The following is a 19,709-nucleotide window of genomic DNA, read 5'->3' as shown; positions in this document are numbered from 1 at the left end:
AGGTGAATGAGTTTAGAACTTGGGTGCAGCGGGAAGATCACAATGCTCTAACTAACTTGGTTACGCCTAGTTCTGTGCTAAAACTCTTCAATATATAAACACCGGGTTGTCTTACAAAAGCTTCTACCTATATTATACAAATGAAGCATTGGATTCCATCTGTACTATGAAAAAATGAAAGGGGCAAAAAAGACTACAATCACTGACGATCAATCATAATCCTCTAAAATGGTTTGAACATCCAATCGTTGTTCATGGGTGAGGGCGGTCGGAAAATCGACCAGAAACGTGACCTTCAAGTTTCCTCTCTTTCCTTCATCTTTAGAGACTGCCATGCCTTGGCCGGATATGATCTTTTCATAGCCAGGATATATGATGTCGTCAATCGTCAGCTTCATCTGGTCTCCACCCAGCAGAGGGATTGAGATGATGCAGCCAGTGAGAGCCTCCACCAATGGAATCTCTAGTGCCAACTCCAAGTCATCTCCTTCTCTTCTGAACAAAGGGTGTCGTTTTTCAGAAATCACAAAGATTATGTCTGCTGGGTATGCACCTGGTCTCTCAGTTCCCAATCCTTCAAATGTAATCTTTGTTCCTTTCTTCCATCCTGGCTCCACTTGTATTGTTACCAATTCATCTTCTTGAGCCAATTGCCTGCCATTAAAATACATTAATATGAAAAGATACTAGGAACAAGTAAGCAAATGATCTAAGCTTCACCCATATATATATGAGCAAATGATATTTGGTTCTGGAGTATCGCTTCCGTGCCACATTTACTAATCACATTGTTGATCCAATTTCTGCCTATTTAGAGTTTCACCTTCATAAAAGATGCAGTCAACAATATGATCAGCCATTCATACTAGTCATAACATGTTTGATAAAGAGATCTCATTTTGAGTCGTTAAGTCACACACATATATACGTACAAGTACATGAAAAAGAGACGTGATCAACATTTTGACGAGAATAGTTGCATAGTAAATCAAGGACAAGGTAACCAACCCGGTGTCTTTGACGATAGCCCTTGTGACCTTCATCTTCTTCTGGCATCCAAAGCACAGCTCCTCTAAGGTGCACTCAAGCTGCGTCTCAATGGCTGGGGGTTTCAACATCCCAGATGAGTTAGAAAACATGATGGGGGCGGGGCTCTTCCGGCTCTCACTTTTTGAGAGAAAGGGATGGGCGGGCGTGCAGTCTGAGCTTTTAGTAGTACACCCCGGTGTAGTGGGGGTTGCCGGAGAGGGCACCGCAGAATCGGGCCAGCTTTTCCGGCTCTTAGTTTTCTTGAGGGAGGGTGAAGGGGTGCGACTCTTTGGGCTTGAGCTCTTTGAGAAACGAGGAGAAGACACGTTAAAGATGCAGTCCACGCTTTTGAGACCTCTAGGGCTTGATGGATCATGGCGTCGCATTCTTTGCAGGCTAATGCATCTAAAGCTGTGCAATCCATGCATGGTTTTCTTTTCTGTATCCTCATCCACTTCCTGTATGTATATACACGTATATGTATACATATAAAATCTATCTTGATCAATACTACGTATACAAATTAGTTAATATGTATGCATGCAATGCAATTAGATAAACACGTGAAAAAACGAGGTTGTTAATTATGGAAGCATAGTGTTGCAGCATATTGATTATCAAGGTTATCGTTAATCTGCATGCATGCATGTAATTAGATAAACACAGGAAAAAGCATATTGATTTTCAAAGTTAATATTACAATGAAATTTTATTATCTTTCTAAGACATTCATATCCACACGCAATTCTTGTTTATAAATTTTGATCATTTTGTATACAAGAGGAATATTGCTCTCATATTATGTTGTAAGATTGTTAATGTAGACTATGTATATATGTATTGAACAATCATGCAAAATTGGCAATCTAACAATATATTTACCTCAAAAATCACATCATTGTCTTGAAATTGGTCAACTATGGCTTCCTCTTGTGGAGCTGAGCATGATTTCTTTTTCATGTGTCGCCATTTCTTGACAATGGATTTATAGGCAGATATATACAGATTCCGAATGGAAGGGATAAGAGGACGCATGAGTAAAAATCACGCACCATGCACAGATCAAAAGAAGAAGAAGAACAACGAAGGTAACAAAAAGAGAGATCAAAAGATTGGCTATGTCCACAAGAATGCGTGTTTTGCCAAATATGAAACTAGCAGCGTTTTATAAGGCCTTTCATTGATAATCAGTTCATTCAGTTAATCAATCGGACGAGAAATAATTTCTCTACAACAGTTATATGCATTCGATGTCACGTTTGTGGCTTATCACATGCTAGTCAACCCAACTACTTATCGTGAGACACCGGTTGCATAAATTGGTCGTAGAGAAGAATTTTTTTAGGAGGACAGATAATTCTTTCTTACTTATATTGTTATATTGGCCTTCAAGGGTTGAGATGTTTTCTAGTCAACCTTAAAGATAAGATCAGAGGCATTAAAATGGTAATAACCTCCAAAGGTAATTGAGCATGAGAGAAGGTAAAAACCTACGTAGTCAACAGCTGCTTTACAGGGAAACAAATAATCCAAATATATATATACCATGCAGGTGTCAGAAAATAGGATTGTTTACTAATTAAACTGTTTTAAAAGGTGGTTATAAGTTTTTCTTAATGTCCATGTAAAATAATGGTATGTATTTATATAATTTAAGAAAGCTGCTTGACACATCTCATATGTCTCTTAGTTCATCCACTTTTTAATAAAAAAAATTAATGACACATTTGACATTGTGTATGTTAGGGTCCAAAAATCAGACAAGGATTGTCTGTCCTCCCACTTCCGGTGCCCTCCCGTGCCCTTCTGTTTTGTGTGGTCACGGTTAAGCCACGTCAACATTTTATATTATTTTTTTTATAGAGATAATAAGACAAAAATAAATAGTAATATACAATGTTGACGTGGTTTAACCGTGACCACACAAATAGGAAAGCACGAAAGGGCACCGGAAGTGGGAGGACAGACAATCCTTGTCCCCAAAAATCTCACATGCAAGCCCATTTAAGCACTTGTTCAATAGTATTGATCTTTTTATCATAACATGCCACCAACCGAGTGCCTTGCTTTTAAAGGGAAACTTCGTTTGATTCAGTGGTTTACTAAAAAAGATTATCACTTCTGAAATTTGTGGTTTTGATAAAATTACTTTACACTAGGATTTCATAACATTGGTGAATAAAAAAAGAAAGTTTGGTGGAAAGCAAATTTGATAGTGCATCAAAATGTCTCACTTTATCAATCATGTTGTCTAGTGGAATTATTGTATAGTGAACATCTTAGATCCTAAAATGAGTCACATATCGGAGGTTGCCAAGTAGATTGTGGTATGGATATTATGGAAGTTTATTGGGCCTATGTGAAGCTAAGGTATTGAAAGACTTTGGGATGCTTGGGAACATTAAAAGTTGGAGCGCATAATTTTGGGTTTCACGTCGGTAAGTTTGGGAGAGAAGAGACAATATTCCTTTTCCCTTACCAACTAAATAGAGCAACCTATGACTTCCCTTTCGGTGTAACATTTTAAAGAATCCTTTGGTTTCCTCATTTCTTTTTATTCTGGCTATGTCTTGTTTCTTATTTCTCTGGATGCAGCTATGACTTCCCTTTTTGGTGTAACATCCAAGAACGCCTGCTTGTCTCGTAAAGTAAGTATGGCTGCGCACCATGCCCACAACACCAATTTCCATGGTCAATTTCCACAGACCTTACTTTTGGCAACGCTCCTTATTTTCCTTCCTCGTTTTCCTGTGTACTATGCTTGCGCGTGACTTTGGAGGCAATGCAGCTCTGGGCTGTGGTTTCTTCCTAAGTATCCTAGTTAGTTTGCAATGAGAACGGGAAACTTGGTTTTGTTTGAGTGATTAGAGTGATTACTTTCTAATATTTGTACTAAAAAAAAGTTCAATCTTTCTTGCTTCCACTTATTGCATATTGCATGGGATGAGAATCCATTCTCACATCCTATCCATTCATCATACATCGTGCTACCAGCTTTTGTATTTAATTTTAAACAAAAAAATTCAAAATAATCTCCAATTGCACAATGTACGATGAATGAATAGAATGTAAAAATCCAAATCCTATTAGATGTATCTTTTAAAGTTCAATTTTAATGCTTTAAAATAATCTCTTAGGTAAGATTTGTTGGACTTTGATGCCATGAATTAGTATTACGTATTTCCCTTGCCCTCCATTTTTCTGTTCTCTTTTTGTGATACGTGGTGAATGGTTTCAAGATTTGGTTCTACCTTTCACTCTGTCCAGCAACATAGGCCACCCGACCAAGCGTTTTGACCTCGATATCGACACTGGCAGTGACCTTACTTGGATCCAATGTGATGCTCCTTGTACAGTTTACACCACGGCAAAACTTTAATGACCTAATGACTCTGTTCTCACCCTGCACTTGTGTGTCTGCACGGACACGCGTTTGCAGCCCCGTGAGCATCTTTATAAACCCAGCAACAATCTTGACTGTTACAACAGTTACATTGTCTGTTACTCTAGCAGAGAAGAAAAAGCGATGTTAGTTTTCTCCGTCTTACAACTTAAAAAGTTAAATCAGGTCAGCGGGTAACCCTAGTACCCGATAATACAGATATTCGTTATATAGATAATATTCTTCTATGGCAATGCCCCTGATCCATCTCTACCACAAACTGGTTGCATGAATCTTGAGTGACAAGAAAGGCGCAACTCATCTGCTATCGTTTCCAAAGCTATTCCTAGATTAGAGAAGGATGACGGTAAACAATGAGAGACATAGATCAATCTGGTTAATTTTCTCATTCTGTACAAAGTACATTACACCTGCTCAGTACCTGCAAGAAGTGCAGATGTTGATTCATCACTACTATTTTCATGACTTGAAGGAAAAAACGGATGTACTCTTCTTTTTGCATTATCTGTTTGAGAAAAATGCTCAACAAGGTTTCCGGTATGAATTAATTTATAATTAGTTCAAACCGATCATATCTACACCAAAAGGTTTCCGGTACTTTTGTTTTCGTTTCATGAACTGAACCATATAAATAAAACTAACCTGAAATATCAAGCGATTAAGTATGACGATGGAGGAGAGCATGCTAAATTACACGATTTGCGCACTGCATATTACAAAGATTTTAGTCAGCTAAAAATGAAAAGAAGACCAGGATCAACATCAAACTAATTTGATGCAATAACGGGGCATGATAACAGCAACCGAGGAAAAGAGAGACTATACGAGAATAGTTGAAAAGATTTCTGGTGTAAATGAAAAGAGAAGAAACAAATGGTAGATCAACATAACGCAAAATCACGTCAGAAAAAAGCAACCAGATAATCACCTTCGCATGGCAAATCTTTGTTATAGCCTCAACATGAAGGTTCTGCAGTTCTTCAAGAGTAGTGACATCAAGACCAGCAACATCTTCACCCTGAAATTTAATAAATCTTTCTCAACTCTTTTGATCTATTTTGATGACTTTATGAGGTAAAACAGAGTATGTTTAGGGTGAAGCTTTTATTCCTACAAACAATTCTAAATATGAAAACTTCCGTTCAGTCACACTTTTTGAAACCACAGGGGACGCATCACAAAAAAACCACGGGATTATCCATGGAACTGGGGTAAACCACAGATGACTATCTGTACTTTCCCTAAAGATAAATCAATAAAGCATGTACCTTAAGTCTAGAGATATAGCATTCTAACTCTTTGCATCTTCTCCTTTCTTTCTGATAGCTGGTTCTTAAATCTTCCAATGTACCCATCTCATTTAGGTTTTCAGGGATTCCATCGTCTTTGAAAATAACTTCTGAATGACCATTACTTGGAAGAAACCCATTTTTTACTCTTGTACGTGAACTTTCAGATAGATGAACCCCGTCGAGTGACACATCCTCGGAATTAATGCCAGACTTTCTCAATTGTGCAACCAGCACCCACATGTTTGCCAGCTCATTTTCTAAATCAACTTCACGTTGTTTTACTTTATCTAACATTCTTCGCAAATCATCTTCTGTCTGATCTCTCTCAGATAATTCTTTCTCCAGAGAAGCTTCTCTTTGGCATCTTGCACTAAGTTCCCTCTGCAGCTCCTCAACCAAAACTACATCCTCTGGCCTTTTATGGCCTCGAGGACCATTTAAGCCATTTTTCTTGAAATCATATGAAGTAGACCTCTGACAATTTGATCGGCACTGAACCTCCATTGCAGCAGCAAGGTCACCAGTCAGCTTTGCATTTTCATAAGAAAGTTTGGTTACTTCTTGAGCCAAGTTTCTAAGCTCAACTGCTGCAGCTGCGGCCAGCTCTTTGGCATATGAAGCTTCTTCTGAAAGTTTCATATTCTGAACTTCAAGCCCCTCCTTTTCCTCGGACAGTCTCACCTTATCTTGCTTTAAGTCCTCTATTTCAGAAGTCTGAGAAAATAAATTAAAAAAGCACTGGTGACAACATATCCCCGTCAAGTAAAACTAAAAATATCATAAGGACAAAGGGTCTATATTGGGTTTCTTAGTTCTGAAGATGCAAGGAAAGAATAGGAATAACCTGTATATGGATTTGGGAATTCAGATATGCATCTTTGTTGCAGTCTTTGGAGTCATCGAGCGAAAAGATTCTGTTTAAGCTCATCACACTGGTTGGTGTATTTTCATCAGCACCAGTTTCTTGCCACAGACCAAACCTATCCCTTTTTTCATTGTTCTTTTGCACTAGCTCTTTGGGATATGTTTCGAGTCTGGTAGCCTCACTATCAGCAATTTGTTGTGAACTGAGCTGTTGTCTTAGCAGAAGAATCGTTTCTTGCATTTCTGCATTCTCAGAAATCTGCAAAAAGCAACAATATGATGATAAAAATTTCAAAAGTTAAAGACAGAAATGCAAGTACATGAAAAGGAATTTTGAACATCTTTATAATTTACCTTAATCTGTAGTTGTTCCTGAAGTATCCTATTGTCAGCTGACTTAATCTTGAATGATCGGCCGAAGACAGAGAGATAATTTAGTATGATGTCTTTAGCATTCTAAATTGAAAAAAAAATCATCTTTATTATGAAAGATTCAAGAATAACAAACCTCAAGTTCAAAAGTTTTCTCATTTAGCTGTGTAGTAAGCTTGGACAGAGCCTACATGAGGATGTAACAAACTCATCAGAAAGCATGTACATGCAGGATTTACATACAGGAAAAACCAGCAATGCTTTATTAAGCATATGGTTAAGGAACCGAATAAATGAAAGCCAACACAACCAAAATATGAACATAACAGCCACAAACTCATCCCATATTATATATAGAAGGATCATACGAGATGGAGTTTTACTTTTTCAACCAACAATAAAGTGGGACATTATAATAATAGTCTACTAGGCTAAGGTTCTTGAACACACTTTCTTTTTGGGTAAAATCAGGACATGTTTTATTTTCTCGATTAGCTCCCTTACATAATTAATTGATCTTGTTATATATGATCCCTCAATCGATGATTTGTGATCCTTTTTTTGTTATACTAGATTTATTCAATCCCGTGAAACTTAAAAAAAACAGACCAAAGGATTTATGATTACATGGGGCATGTAACAAGGGACCTTCTCTGCTGAAATGGTTTTAGAAAGTTTAACTATACTAACAATCACTCAGAGTAGAATATGAAATAGGAAATAACAATGCCCCTTTTGTATTTACAAATTTGTATACCATGAGATATTGTTATCGGATTATCTGTCAGTCAGTCCAAAACATTTCATACAGTAAAATCATCATCTAACTGCTCTTAAAATCCATCAGCCTAGAAGACGCATAGTTTACCTGAGACATTTCAATGTTATTTGACATTTGTGGAGACCTCTCGAGTGATCCAATCATGCGTTGCTCTAGAACACATATCTGAAGCTTCTTTTCACTAATTTCCTCCTTCAACTTTTGCATTTGTTCCTATTTTAACAAATATTACCAAAAAAAAAAAAAAAAAAAAAAAAAAAGAACTTAGACAAGAATACCAATCAGATTTAGACTTTTGTTCTTTAAGATGAATCTAAAGAGATGCCTCACCTTAAGCTGTGAATCTTCAGGGTTTGTAGCCGCTTGCTCTGAAAGTCTTTTGAGAGAACTTGTACACAATGCCACCTCCCCAGCTAACATTTTCACTTGCTCACGAAGAAGTTCGATTTGATCTGTAATTGTGGACCCAGTCTGTGGAAGGATAGTTATAGTATATATGTTAACATGATCGATTCATGCTACAATAAGAAATACCTGTTGATGCTACTTCCTACAAATAAATAACAACCAACTGCATGCACACACACTCAACCACTCCAAAATTCTCTCTATTATATATGCATGTATTCACTTGGAACAGATTTTATCAATGTAAAGCAAACACCACTCACCCGAGGCAAACGGCAACCTGCACCAAACAAATCACCTGCTTGGGTTCTTTCCGGACATGGGTTAATAATGGTATAATCATCTCCCTTTCTACTGACAGAATTTCTTTTTCCATCCTTCACATCACTAAATTTGACTCTATTTTGAGAAGATATTGAACAAGCTGCTGGTGACCCACTTGTAGAGCTCTCACTATCGCCGCTCGATGATAATCCAACAAAATTCTCAGGTTTCTGTTGAGAAATTGAGCTTTGTCTAGGTGAGTTCAATCAGTAGAATACTAACGAATTATACAAATGAAATCTGGATTTTCTTTTGCATAAATAAAATGAAAAAACAAATCTTAATAGTGCATATTAACAAAAAATATAAAGATAGATAACTATATACAGATGATGGCTCAATTAAAGCCGACAAAACAAAGTGTAGATTGAAAGCAATCATTGACTTAGGAAGGAGAGGACTGTCATCTCATCAACTACATCCTATGTTTTCTCCTCTAACAAACAACCTAAATATATGAAGTCCATAATCAACACAGGCGTTAAAGGAGAAAACGGGAACTTACTTTCAATTTAAACCATCCTAGCATTCCACGCTTTTTGTTTCTTTTGTAATCTTTGACCAACTCATCTAGATTAGTGATCTCATCTCTTCCTTCCACTGAAATCTCAGACGCATAACTTCCAGCATCATCATCAACAAGGTATTCCCGTTTCTTGTCAGGCAGATATGCAAGCTGCATAAAAAGGAGTTGGTTGGTAAATCTAATAAGATATGGCCAATAATTTACAGTTTCTAGTGTGACAAGGTCAAATCATTAAAAAAAAATTTCCTCAAAAGTCAAAATACAAATTCAAAGAATCTGCAATCCACCTTCACTGCTGAAAATCCTAAATCACCCACCTCATCTTCCCCAAAAGAATGTCTCCGTCTATGGCTAGGTCGTTCAGATATGCTTGGCGGGACAGTATTTTTCGTGGAAACTAAGATTAGTTTAGTCAATCGTTGTATCCTTCCCATTAAAGCTGCCTTGGCTTCTTCTTCCTCTTCCAATCTTGACCGCAACTTTACCTGACCAGCTTCCAGCTTTAACATGATGAAACAATATGTATTAGAAGCAAACAACAAACGACTAAATCCTGGATAAAAGTTAGCTGTTTATATGTCTACACAGCAAAGAATCCCATTTTCAACGGGAGACAATAACTGGCATTAGGGACTTCATACATTCTGTAGCTTACACCTCAGGGAATTGTAACATTACACTCGAGTCTAGATTACCATACTTTTCTAAGGCAAAAGAATAAAGTTATCATATTGGTCTAGCCCTCCGGTTATATATATGGTTCTTCTGTCCTAAGGACCTCAAATATGGTCCCATTTTTCAGCAGATCGACCAAATATGGGTGGATGAAATGCAAAACAGATTAGATGCATCTCAATGCATACCGTGCATCCATCTCTTATCTAACGACTAGGAGACAGAAATATAACTTCATTCAAAAACCTTAGTTAAGGACCTTAGGACAAAACTTTTATTGGTTACTACCTAAAGAACAAATATAAACCAAAATATGCTAGTTTTGTTAGTTCACACAATGTAGCAGGACCAACCTGAAGCTTCAAATTAACCAGGTCTTCCTGAATAGTTGGAGTCATATTTGGATTCTCCATCATGCCACGTCTTAATTGCTGAAGTTCTTGCTTTAAACTGGAAATTTCTTTCTGATACTTCTTTATAAGAGACTTTTCATCCACAATCTAAAAGAAAAAGTCAAGAACGAAGAAATTGTAAGCTGGGACTACAAATACTCAATATTTCTATTAGTGCCACTCTACATAAAAGTAACTCTGAGATTCACCTTATTTTGGGAAGCCTTGAGTTCCACATGCTTGCTCCGGTGTGCAAACTTCAGTGTGTTGTGTGTCTCCTCACTATTGCTTGATGCAGGAGTCACGGTGCAAATAAGCTGAACTCACCATAACAAGAACATCCTCCAGAATCATTAATCACATCACTATAAACAAAAAAGATACCTTACGTGACAATTAATTGGATAGTTGTAAAGACAAAATATGATCACACGGACACTAGACAATCCAGAAGTATTGCATTGAACTTACAGATACACGTCCATGACCACTTAGGGATGACTGCAATAAACGGGTGAGTTTTGAATCTCGATATGGAACATGAGTTGCCTTTCCATCTGTCAATTTAGAAATCACCTGCAACAAGAGACAATTTTTAGATTAATTGCTTGCCTGCAACAAGAGACAGTTATTAGATTAATATCAGTGCAAATATAGGCACATGAAGAATCTGAAGCTCTACATCTGATAGCATTTTATTACAGAGTCCACCAGTTCTCCAACATCACGCCATGATAAGTAATTGAAGAACCACGGCATAGTTATTTTTTTTCTTCATATTTTGAGATTTTTATGCACAATTATACCGATAAGTGATAAACATGAGAAATGTGCAAACCAAAACATGCTATAATTCTAGAGCATATTTATTGCAGTACCAATAATGTTGGGAAGAAGAAAAGACATTGCATGAAACAGTAAAGGGTTAAATTATGTTAATAAGTTGAATTCTGGGAATTATTTTTACTTTAAACACTACAACCCCAATCAAAGAAGACCTAAGATAAGAATTATCTTACAGTGCCAAGCGTAAGTAAGCTTTTATTGATGTATGAGCCCTCCCTTCTTCGCAATCCAGTTGTTTCAGTTTTAGAACTCTCAGATCCTGCAAGATCAATTAAGTGCTGCCAAAAAAAAAATTGAATTGTGTAGGGCTCAGCATCAGATTGTAACAAAATATTTTAATTTATATCTAAATCCACCAGATTGTAGGACCAGATTGACGAAACTATGGTGAGCAACTTTAAATTTCAAAGATGAGAAGACATTACCAACTGGGACAAGGTGACATCTTCTTTATCATGATTTTCACCACGTGGACTGCTTTCAATAGTCTGATGAATTGTTATATATTAGCAAAGTGGAACAAAAAGTAATACAATAAATACAAGAGGGAGGAACCACTTCATGAAGGTCTAATAAGTTTAGTTGCCATCAATTTTACTTGACAAAGAAAATGCTAGCATATGAACAACTTACTACAATATCTCTAAATTAGTCAGCGGATGGTTATTCACTTGTTTTTTAAAGGGTGTTTACATTTAAAAGAACTTCCTTTCCCCAATCAGTGGTTTTGAGTAAATTAGAAACTTATAAAAGACTAATCTGAAAGGGTAACCTAACAGAATCTTGCTTTGTATAACATTATAGACACCTTTATCACATAGTAATTAAAGATAGTTACCAATGTGAATATAGTGTGGCTGCGACTGCTAAGCAGATTGAAATTATTAGAACCAACATGCCTATGCTCTGCAATAAAAGAAGAAGAATGTTAAAGGTGCTCAGCAGTAGAAACAGTGGCTGGAAAAGATACAGAGTATATGCAGATAGGGAAGAAAACAACCAACAAGGTGGAACAATGGAAAAGGAAATATACTGCTCATGAATGCATATGAAATCGTAGTATTTGAGACCGACACGAGTACCAAGCAGAAACAACAAAGCTTCTGCCTGGATCATGTAGACAAACGAACTCATGTTAATACCTTCTCCTGTTGCTATCAAGGAAAGAGCATGAGCAGGAGATAATACAACTTCCTCTTTGATTGCTTCAACATAAGTTCCCTGCCCAATAAAATTGTTCCAAATGATAAGGTTAATGACTTACAAAAATGAAATGCACAAGTTGAAGGTACAAATTAAGTGAAATAAAGTAGAACCAGATCTGAAGGGTTTAGGATATAAGATTTATAATTTAGGTTTTACTTTTGAGTAAATGTCAAAGGAATCAAAGATGTAAAGACAATTTCATAAAAGAAAAATGAATGTCAAAATAACTACTAGTTTGAGATGACAAATTCTATCACACATATGAGAGAAGGGGAAGAGATGAAGCTGAGCATGGTAGAACTGCAGCCTGAGGTAATAATTAATGAATAAGAGTGACACCTAAAGGGTGGCCCAGTTCACACTCACACCAATGCATGGTCTAGGGAGGGCAAGGCATGTGTTACCATACACATGTATCCAGCGAGATTTCTTTCGGGACTCAACCCCCATTTGCTAGGTGGATCGTGGCAAGCCATACCATTGTATATGAACTAGATGCTTTCTAGGACCTGAAACTTTCTCATTAACATAGTTTAAAACACATCTCTATCCAAAGCCCACATTCTAACTGATTTCTAGAGTTTGATTATGTAGGTAAAAATCCAACAGGTGGCCAAAGACCCTACTCAAGCCAACTCCATGTGCATAGACATACAGTTTTCCTGTAATATACTCATTTCATTTTGCTCTTAGTCATACAGATAATCTAGTCAAAGCATTCAAAATTCCAGTATGTAGGTTTATAGAAAGTAAAAAAAACATGCAAGAAACTTGAGGAGAAATATTAACAGTCATCTCTGAGCAAAAAATACAAAGAGTCTTAAGTCCTTTGTGAACATAAGCACCTGAGCATCCTCTCTTATTCGTAGGTTCTGTCCTGTTGGATCAAGTAAGTCATTTATGACCTGGAAAAATAAAAGGACTATAAAAAGTAAGTTGGTAATAATACAAAGAGAAAGTTGCACTCCTAAGGTCCTTATTTTGAGGACCTGTGAGGTCCTCTTTTATATGAGCCCTCAGATTAATATTACGGTAGATTAAGCCATCAACTTAAACAATTCTTGTTACAAGGAAATAAATACAAATTGATAAAACAAAAAAAACAAAAAAAGAAGCGAAGAAGGTTTCACGTCATGTCAAATCCCTTCCATCTGCAAAACCTAGTCTCCTCATCAAATTTCATCTAATATTTTATCAATAATATTCAAACCCAGTTAGTTACAAAGCACCAAAAAAATTGAGATTGTGTGGTTTTGAAAAATGGGATTCCCTTCTTCTTGAACTTGTGAACTCTTTTCTCATATCAAAGCTTCCCAAGACGGTGAAAAAATTGAAACAAGTCCCTCTCCCTTTTACATACACGAAAATGAAAAAACCAAAAACTCAGGAGGTGAGAAGGGTAGTGAGCAATCGAAAGAGAGAGAGATGGAGAGAGGAAGGGGGTGTGGAGGAGAGAGATGGTAGGGGAAGAAGACAAAAGGTTTCACGCAAGAAATTTTTTTTAAACATAATCACTTCACACAATTATTGTGTTTCGGTGTAACAGGGATAATTTAAGTTAGCTTAATCTACCATAAGATTAATCTGAGGGCTTATATGAAAAAGGATCTCACAGGTTCTCAAAATGAGGACTGTAGGAGAGTACTTCTGATAACAAAGACATGACAAATTGGCTCATGTTTTTGACATTTTGACAAAAAGAAATTTCTTTTTTAATATTTTACATTTTGTTAGTTCAGTAAAATGAAGACTCCACAGGATCTAGCAAACAGAATCATCTACTAAGTTAGTGATATTTGTTATGTAAAAGTGGTCAATCACATTTACCACAAGGACACAAAAGGAAGAGACGAGTATGTGTGCCTAAGATATTAAATGTTGAAACCTCAATGAGTAATAACTTTATTTAGAAAATCTAAAAACTATAAATCTGAGGAACATAGTATAGGACTTTGGATGAAAAAAAAATTATGGCTTAGATCCTTTTTTCTTTTTATATTTTATTTTCATATTCCTTTTGTCTTCAGGGGAATCCAAATTTCAGTTAAATCATCATCTACCAACAAAATTCCGTAAAAATAAGGTAACCCAAGTGCCAAATCATTTCCAGTTTTCCTTATTATTCATAAGAGAACTTTTTTTATCATCACTACCACAGAAACTCTCTCATCAATGCCGTGAGTCCATGTGCACTTTCATGCTCATTTTTTATAATATTACCAAACAGTGATTGAAGCCTCTGATCTATCCAATGCTTGGCTACTCCTCTCTTCCAACTTACACTCCCAAGTAAGAAAAGAACTATTTAAGAATCCTCATCAACCTTCCATTTGTCCTCATTTCCTAAATTCAAGTTTGCAAAACCAAAGCAAGCTCAATACTAGATTCTTGTGATCACAAGAAGTTTTCAGTGAAATTCTCAAATATCTAAAAGTTTCTAACTTAATGAAGGGGCATCCTGGACTCATTACATCAGATCCTTTTGCAAGCATTACTCTTTGGTTATTGAATCATTCTTGGTTCTGAGTCTTCAGACACCACATGATATTTTAATATAGTTGACTGAACGGTATCTGGTATCCCACTATCATAGCAAAAAGCTCATTACCTCTTGTCCAAAGTTATGTAATGTAACTAGCTCCCTAACCAGGACAATTTTCAGTGGGGTGAAACAAAGTGGGACACGCCCAGCAAAGTAAAGTATAAATTCCCAGGTCATAACAGTTTTTTGCATGTATACCATTATTACCTAACAAAAAGCCACTTCAAAATAATACATACAACAATGACCAGACTCCAATTGAAAGCTTTGCACAACGCAACTAGAAAAGACTGACCTCATTGTATATTTCCAGATATGAAACACGAAGAAGAAACTCCCGCCCAGGTGTCTGATACATGATTAAAGTTATCTAAACTCATAATACAATACATAAATTAAAGAAAATAAGATTACCAGCTAATTAGAAACATGTCCTTTACCTCCTGTATAATTCCAAAAACATCCTTCACTGCCAGTGGAATAATTCCTGGTGACTTTTGCTCCCCCTGGAATACAAAATGTAACTACAAATTTGTACTTTGTATAATTTGCAAACATTGAAATATTGAAACGCACACGATATATGTCACAAAAAGTTCCACAATGAGAAAGAAAACTGCAGGAAGAATAAGAAGACATCTCAATTTTCTTTCAAAGGAATTCCCCTTCGCTGGGGTGAAATAAAGGAAAATGCAACTACAAAGGCTGCTTATGACATGGGCCCTGTTTCAATTGCATCAATGCATTAATCTCAGCAAGAGATTGCCAATACAAAATCTGCGTACAGTTGGTAGTCATGAAGTGCAAAATATACGGGTGAAAATACTGGCCTAGAAATGACAATGTCAGACTTCAGATAGACAATCTAGACCACCTCTACTTACATGCATTGTATGTGTTTTCCCACTACTAGTAACCCCATATGCAAACACAGTACCTGCATAAAAACAGAGCATCTTTAGCCAACATAAGCAAACACAGTACCTATGGCACCACACGCATATATCTTCAAATATATACATATAACCGAATTATAGGAACGAGACAGTGCTATTTGGTTTTGGAAGTTCTAGTTGAGATATCAAAAAACAAAATGACAGCGAAAAAATGAAAAGTACCAATTGTTATTACTTAAAACCAAACTCAGTGAACTATTTACCATTAATCCCTTGCATAACACCACTAACAACGTGTTGTGCGGCGACATCATAGACATGGCGTGTCGTCGTTGCTGGACCAAAAACCTTATCTGCAGCACCAGCACCGCATATGAGCAATTACAAAACACCATAAAATTCGCATTACTTCAAGATAGCCAAGCAAATAGATAAAGCAGTGCGTAACTTCAAAATGCAGCTTATGAGTAGCAAATACTCGTGTCTATAACTATAATAACTAAATATAACTGAATCAACGGCATGAAGTAAATAAGCAGCAAAAGAAAATAATAATAAAAGAAATTCAAAAGCAAAATTAATGTAAAAAATTAAGAAAACTAACCGAAACCGTAAACAATGCAGGAATTGGACTCGTTCCTGACTGTATAATCGCCATCAGCATACCACGCTATTTCGTCCCCTTTGTTAATCTCCCGAGCACTGCACAAATCGAAAGTCAAAATTGGTAAAAATGCACAATTCAACAAAAAAGATCAAAACTTTTTTTTGTCAAAAACGTGAAAAGAAAGCACCATGGCGGTAGGTGACGGCCCAATCGGAGAAAGAAGAGTACCTGAGGGGACGAAAGCGGACAGTGACGGTGACATTCTCCTTGGACTTGGAGACATCGGGCGGGGACGGCAGGGACGGAGGGTTTGGGCTGGCGGAGGAGGAGGCCGGAGACAGAGAGGGCTTGGAAGTGGGGTGCCGAGAAGACGTCGTGGAGGAAGAAGGGGTGGCAGGGCGAGGCGAGGGCGTAGGAGGCTTGGTGGGTCCGGAGGACTTCCGGGAGCGAAAAGGCGAAATGGAGGACCTTTGAGACCTTGAGCTGGAGGTGGTGCCGGAGAACATTGCTGGGTGCAGAGAGAGAAAGAGGAGAGGGAATCAGAGTCCGGCGGGCGGTGCTGGGTGTGAGAAGGCCGGCCGGCGGCTACTGCTGGGTGCACCGGGCAAGGCAGCTGGGTTTTGGGTGTGAAGAGAATCGTCCTCCCTCCAAAAACAAGGACTTTTGGTGGTTTTTGAATTGAAAATTGTCTTTTGTCTGCGCTTGTTGGTTGTGGCTTTCGATGACTCCGGAAATGTCATAATTGCCCCTCAGATGATTCCTCTGTTTTTAATTTTTTTATTGTTTTTTATTGGAAGAATATGTAGATTTCGGTCAAGTTTTGTGTTTGGCGTTTGGTATGATTACCAATTGACCTTTTCAACATTTTTTTATACCGCTTTAAAAATGTATGGAAAATTCAGAACAATAACTAAATTTTAGACCTGATATAGATTTATAATCATTTTTTTTAAATTATGATAATGAAAATCAAAAACAAAAATTTCTAAACAAATGATATTATGTACACTAGAGAGAAAATGGGCTTAATCTCATAATAGGCTAGTAATAATGTGGTCCAAACTCATTTTTGGTAATAATCGAACATAAAGTCTTTTACTTACAAGTGAAAAATAATACCACTCGACTATAGTACTAAATGGCATAATTATCAAAAGTTGATCTAAAAGACTATACACTTCCTCATTTTCTTTGCTCGTACACGTTGTGTGACAGCCCGTCCCATAAATATTAAAACGTACGCGTGAAAAGACAAAATTGCCCCTAGTTCGATTTCTTTACGTTTTGTGGTTATTTTTGGTTGGTTGTTGGCTAATGGTGGACCACACATTTCCCTCACTGTTTTCTCCCTTTCCCTGCATCTGTCCCGAGCCCCATTCCTTTCCCCATTTCCATTGAAACGTACGGACACAACCACAAACCTATCAAACCTTCACAGATCGTGGAATCCAAGCAATATTCGAGCTCGTGAGGCTTGTAGGAGTCCAACCATACCTTTTTCAGGTAAGAACACCATCGTTTTCGCGTCGAATCCACGATGCCCGATTTTGATACTGTTCATGCACACGTGATTTCTCACGTTTTAGGGAATTTCAAGCTTGTAGGAAGCTTGGTAAGGTCCCTAGGAGGCTCGGAGTGGTTCGTTTGAAGGTTTTGGACGTCGGGATCACTAGTTTCGAAGTTGGCCGGAGTTGGGTTGAGTTTGCAGGTGAGATTTCGTGAATTTTAGCACTTGAAAGTGGTATGATTGTGTTCCTCTCGTTGTAAGCTTCATTTTGGTACCAATTTTGTGAAATTTGGTTGAAAAACGAAGAAGATATCAAAGTTTGAAAATTTCCCAATTTTCCGGCGCCGGCGACGGCGCCGGAGGCTCGCCGGAGAAGACGACGGAATATGCCTGACGCCGTTGACGGAAACCGTTATAGATAACAGAATATTCCTAACGCCGTCAGTTGATGCCGTCAACGTGCCAAGCAAGTGCCTGCGCGTGGCCGGCGCGTGGGGGCGCGTGCGGTGGTGAAAAATTATTTTAAAAATTTGGGGATGTTCCTGAGATTGAGTAGATCACGTTGGTGTATTCATACATCTCATTTGAGCATTGTATGAGAAGTTATTTCCAAAGATTGGTTATGTGCTTTAAAACTGACGTTTTTGTAGTTGTTTCGCATATAGGTGATACCTATCCCGAGGACGAGCGTGGTCACTAGAGGCAAGGGGGCTACGACCCTTCCACATACCAGTGAGTGGGCTTTTGGTTTTCTGTATATACCTATATACTTATATTTTCCCAGAAATTGTTTTGAATTGTATTCGCCTTATGCCATGCATTATATTATCGTTGGTTATGCATCGTTAGTTGCATTATTAATCGTTTATTTATATATATGCATACGTGGTGCTGCGGACGCTCAGGTAAGTGTCAGATAATTGTTATTCATGTTTACTTTCAGTAGTGATTGAGATGCACATAGAGAGCTCATAACCTGCACCCCCGGTGTTAGTGCTCACGCCCAGAGTAGGGCACAGTCATTCACGTGATGTTCACCTCCCGCACCACACGCTCAGCTTGGATCCAAGTTAGATGCACAGTCTTGTCGTACAGACCACTTTAGGTGGTTCCGACTCGTAGGTGACCCGCGATTACTCGCCCAGCCTTCACGTGATCGTAGCACTAGAGCGTTTATATATTACACCCAGGCTTGTCATACAGACCACTATAGGTGGTTCCGACTCGTGTGCAGATCTAGTTAGCGAGATTGAGATTTGAGCTCTAGATGCAGCCGTACAGGTCACGTTAGGTGACTCCGACTGCCAGATTACATGCTATTGATATGATTTATACCTGAGCACTTGCATTTCATTCTGAGGTTTTGGCATGGCATATTCTTGAGCATGATTGGTATATTTATACATATATCTATTTTCTGGGAGGTATACAGGTTTTACGGCGAGGGGTTAGAAAGTATTTATTAAATGGTTTTCGAAAAGCTTTGTTTTTGCCCACTCACGCTTTTGTTTTGCGCCCCTCCAGGTTCTAGTTGACTAGCAGGTTTGGTGGTTTCCCAGAGGACTTTCCCGGCTTTTCTGACAGACGATCACCAGCATAGGGCCACCTTCGGGTGTACTATTGTCGCATCATTTTCATTTGGACTGCTTTAGGCTTATGCTCTGAACTTGTGTCTCACTTACGCTAGCACTTGTTTTTATTACTTTGTGTTGCTAGTTTTTATTATTCGTACTATTTACATTACTATTTTATTAGCTTCCGCACTGTGCACATGGCTACGTCACTTCCATGTGACGGCCAGCATGCCCTGATCGAGGTCGGGGTGTGTCACGTTGTTTCTATGCCTGCAATTTACTGATTCTATATAAAATTGAACCCCATATAGAATCGGACCCTACTTTTGCAATTTACTGATTCCATTTAGTTTACGATGCATACCTCCTCCGTTCAAGTTGAGTGAGAGAAAGACATCATATTTTGTACAAAATATTTCTATTGAGCAGTGTTTTAAAAAACTCGTATCAGAGCGCGCCTATGCA

At 37.7% G+C, this 19,709-nt stretch overlaps 2 protein-coding genes across 2 annotated transcripts; both read right to left on the bottom strand.

Annotated features, from left to right (window-relative positions):
* Positions 1 to 77: 77 nt before the first annotated feature.
* Positions 78 to 2,090, bottom strand: LOC137717933 (uncharacterized). Its single transcript, XM_068457442.1, has 3 exons — positions 1,912 to 2,090; positions 1,009 to 1,487; positions 78 to 654 (listed from the first exon to the last, which is right to left on the bottom strand). Exons 1-3 carry the CDS (start codon positions 2,062 to 2,064, stop codon positions 210 to 212), a joined length of 1,077 nt encoding a protein of 358 aa, XP_068313543.1. The 5' UTR covers positions 2,065 to 2,090; the 3' UTR covers positions 78 to 209.
* Positions 2,091 to 4,347: 2,257 nt separating this feature from the next.
* On the bottom strand, positions 4,348 to 16,812 carry LOC137717990 (kinesin-like protein KIN-7C, mitochondrial). The gene is made up of 26 exons (XM_068457519.1): positions 16,392 to 16,812; positions 16,161 to 16,258; positions 15,820 to 15,909; positions 15,545 to 15,597; positions 15,101 to 15,166; positions 14,956 to 15,009; positions 12,964 to 13,023; positions 12,055 to 12,133; positions 11,751 to 11,818; positions 11,338 to 11,400; positions 11,086 to 11,190; positions 10,538 to 10,642; positions 10,276 to 10,383; positions 10,028 to 10,174; positions 9,317 to 9,499; positions 8,979 to 9,149; positions 8,413 to 8,643; positions 8,072 to 8,212; positions 7,829 to 7,954; positions 7,097 to 7,147; positions 6,943 to 6,990; positions 6,569 to 6,847; positions 5,701 to 6,438; positions 5,361 to 5,450; positions 5,075 to 5,138; positions 4,348 to 4,853 (listed from the first exon to the last, which is right to left on the bottom strand). Exons 1-25 carry the CDS (start codon positions 16,667 to 16,669, stop codon positions 5,118 to 5,120), a joined length of 3,453 nt encoding a protein of 1,150 aa, XP_068313620.1. The 5' UTR covers positions 16,670 to 16,812; the 3' UTR covers positions 4,348 to 4,853; positions 5,075 to 5,117.
* Positions 16,813 to 19,709: the final 2,897 nt, after the last annotated feature.

The sequence above is a fragment of the Pyrus communis genome, chromosome 15 (genome assembly GCF_963583255.1).
Source record: "Pyrus communis chromosome 15, drPyrComm1.1, whole genome shotgun sequence".
In the NCBI taxonomy this organism is placed as follows: Eukaryota; Viridiplantae; Streptophyta; class Magnoliopsida; order Rosales; family Rosaceae; genus Pyrus; species Pyrus communis.
This window is presented reverse-complemented; position numbering and strand designations above follow the sequence as displayed.

Excerpts from the sequence above, each read along its gene's own strand:
- LOC137717933 (XM_068457442.1), bottom strand. The coding sequence starts at position 2,064 with ATGCGTCCTCTTATCCCTTCCATTCGGAATCTGTATATATCTGCCTAT. Across the intron at positions 1,488-1,911 it reads ACAATGATGTGATTTTTGAG|GAAGTGGATGAGGATACAGA; the intron begins GTAAATATATTG and ends ATATACATACAG. Across the intron at positions 655-1,008 it reads GCTATCGTCAAAGACACCGG|GCAATTGGCTCAAGAAGATG; the intron begins GTTGGTTACCTT and ends TTTTAATGGCAG.
- LOC137717990 (XM_068457519.1), bottom strand. The coding sequence starts at position 16,669 with ATGTTCTCCGGCACCACCTCCAGCTCAAGGTCTCAAAGGTCCTCCATT. Across the intron at positions 12,134-12,963 it reads GAATAAGAGAGGATGCTCAG|GGAACTTATGTTGAAGCAAT; the intron begins GTGCTTATGTTC and ends TTTATTGGGCAG. Across the intron at positions 10,175-10,275 it reads TCAAGGCTTCCCAAAATAAG|ATTGTGGATGAAAAGTCTCT; the intron begins GTGAATCTCAGA and ends TTTTTCTTTTAG.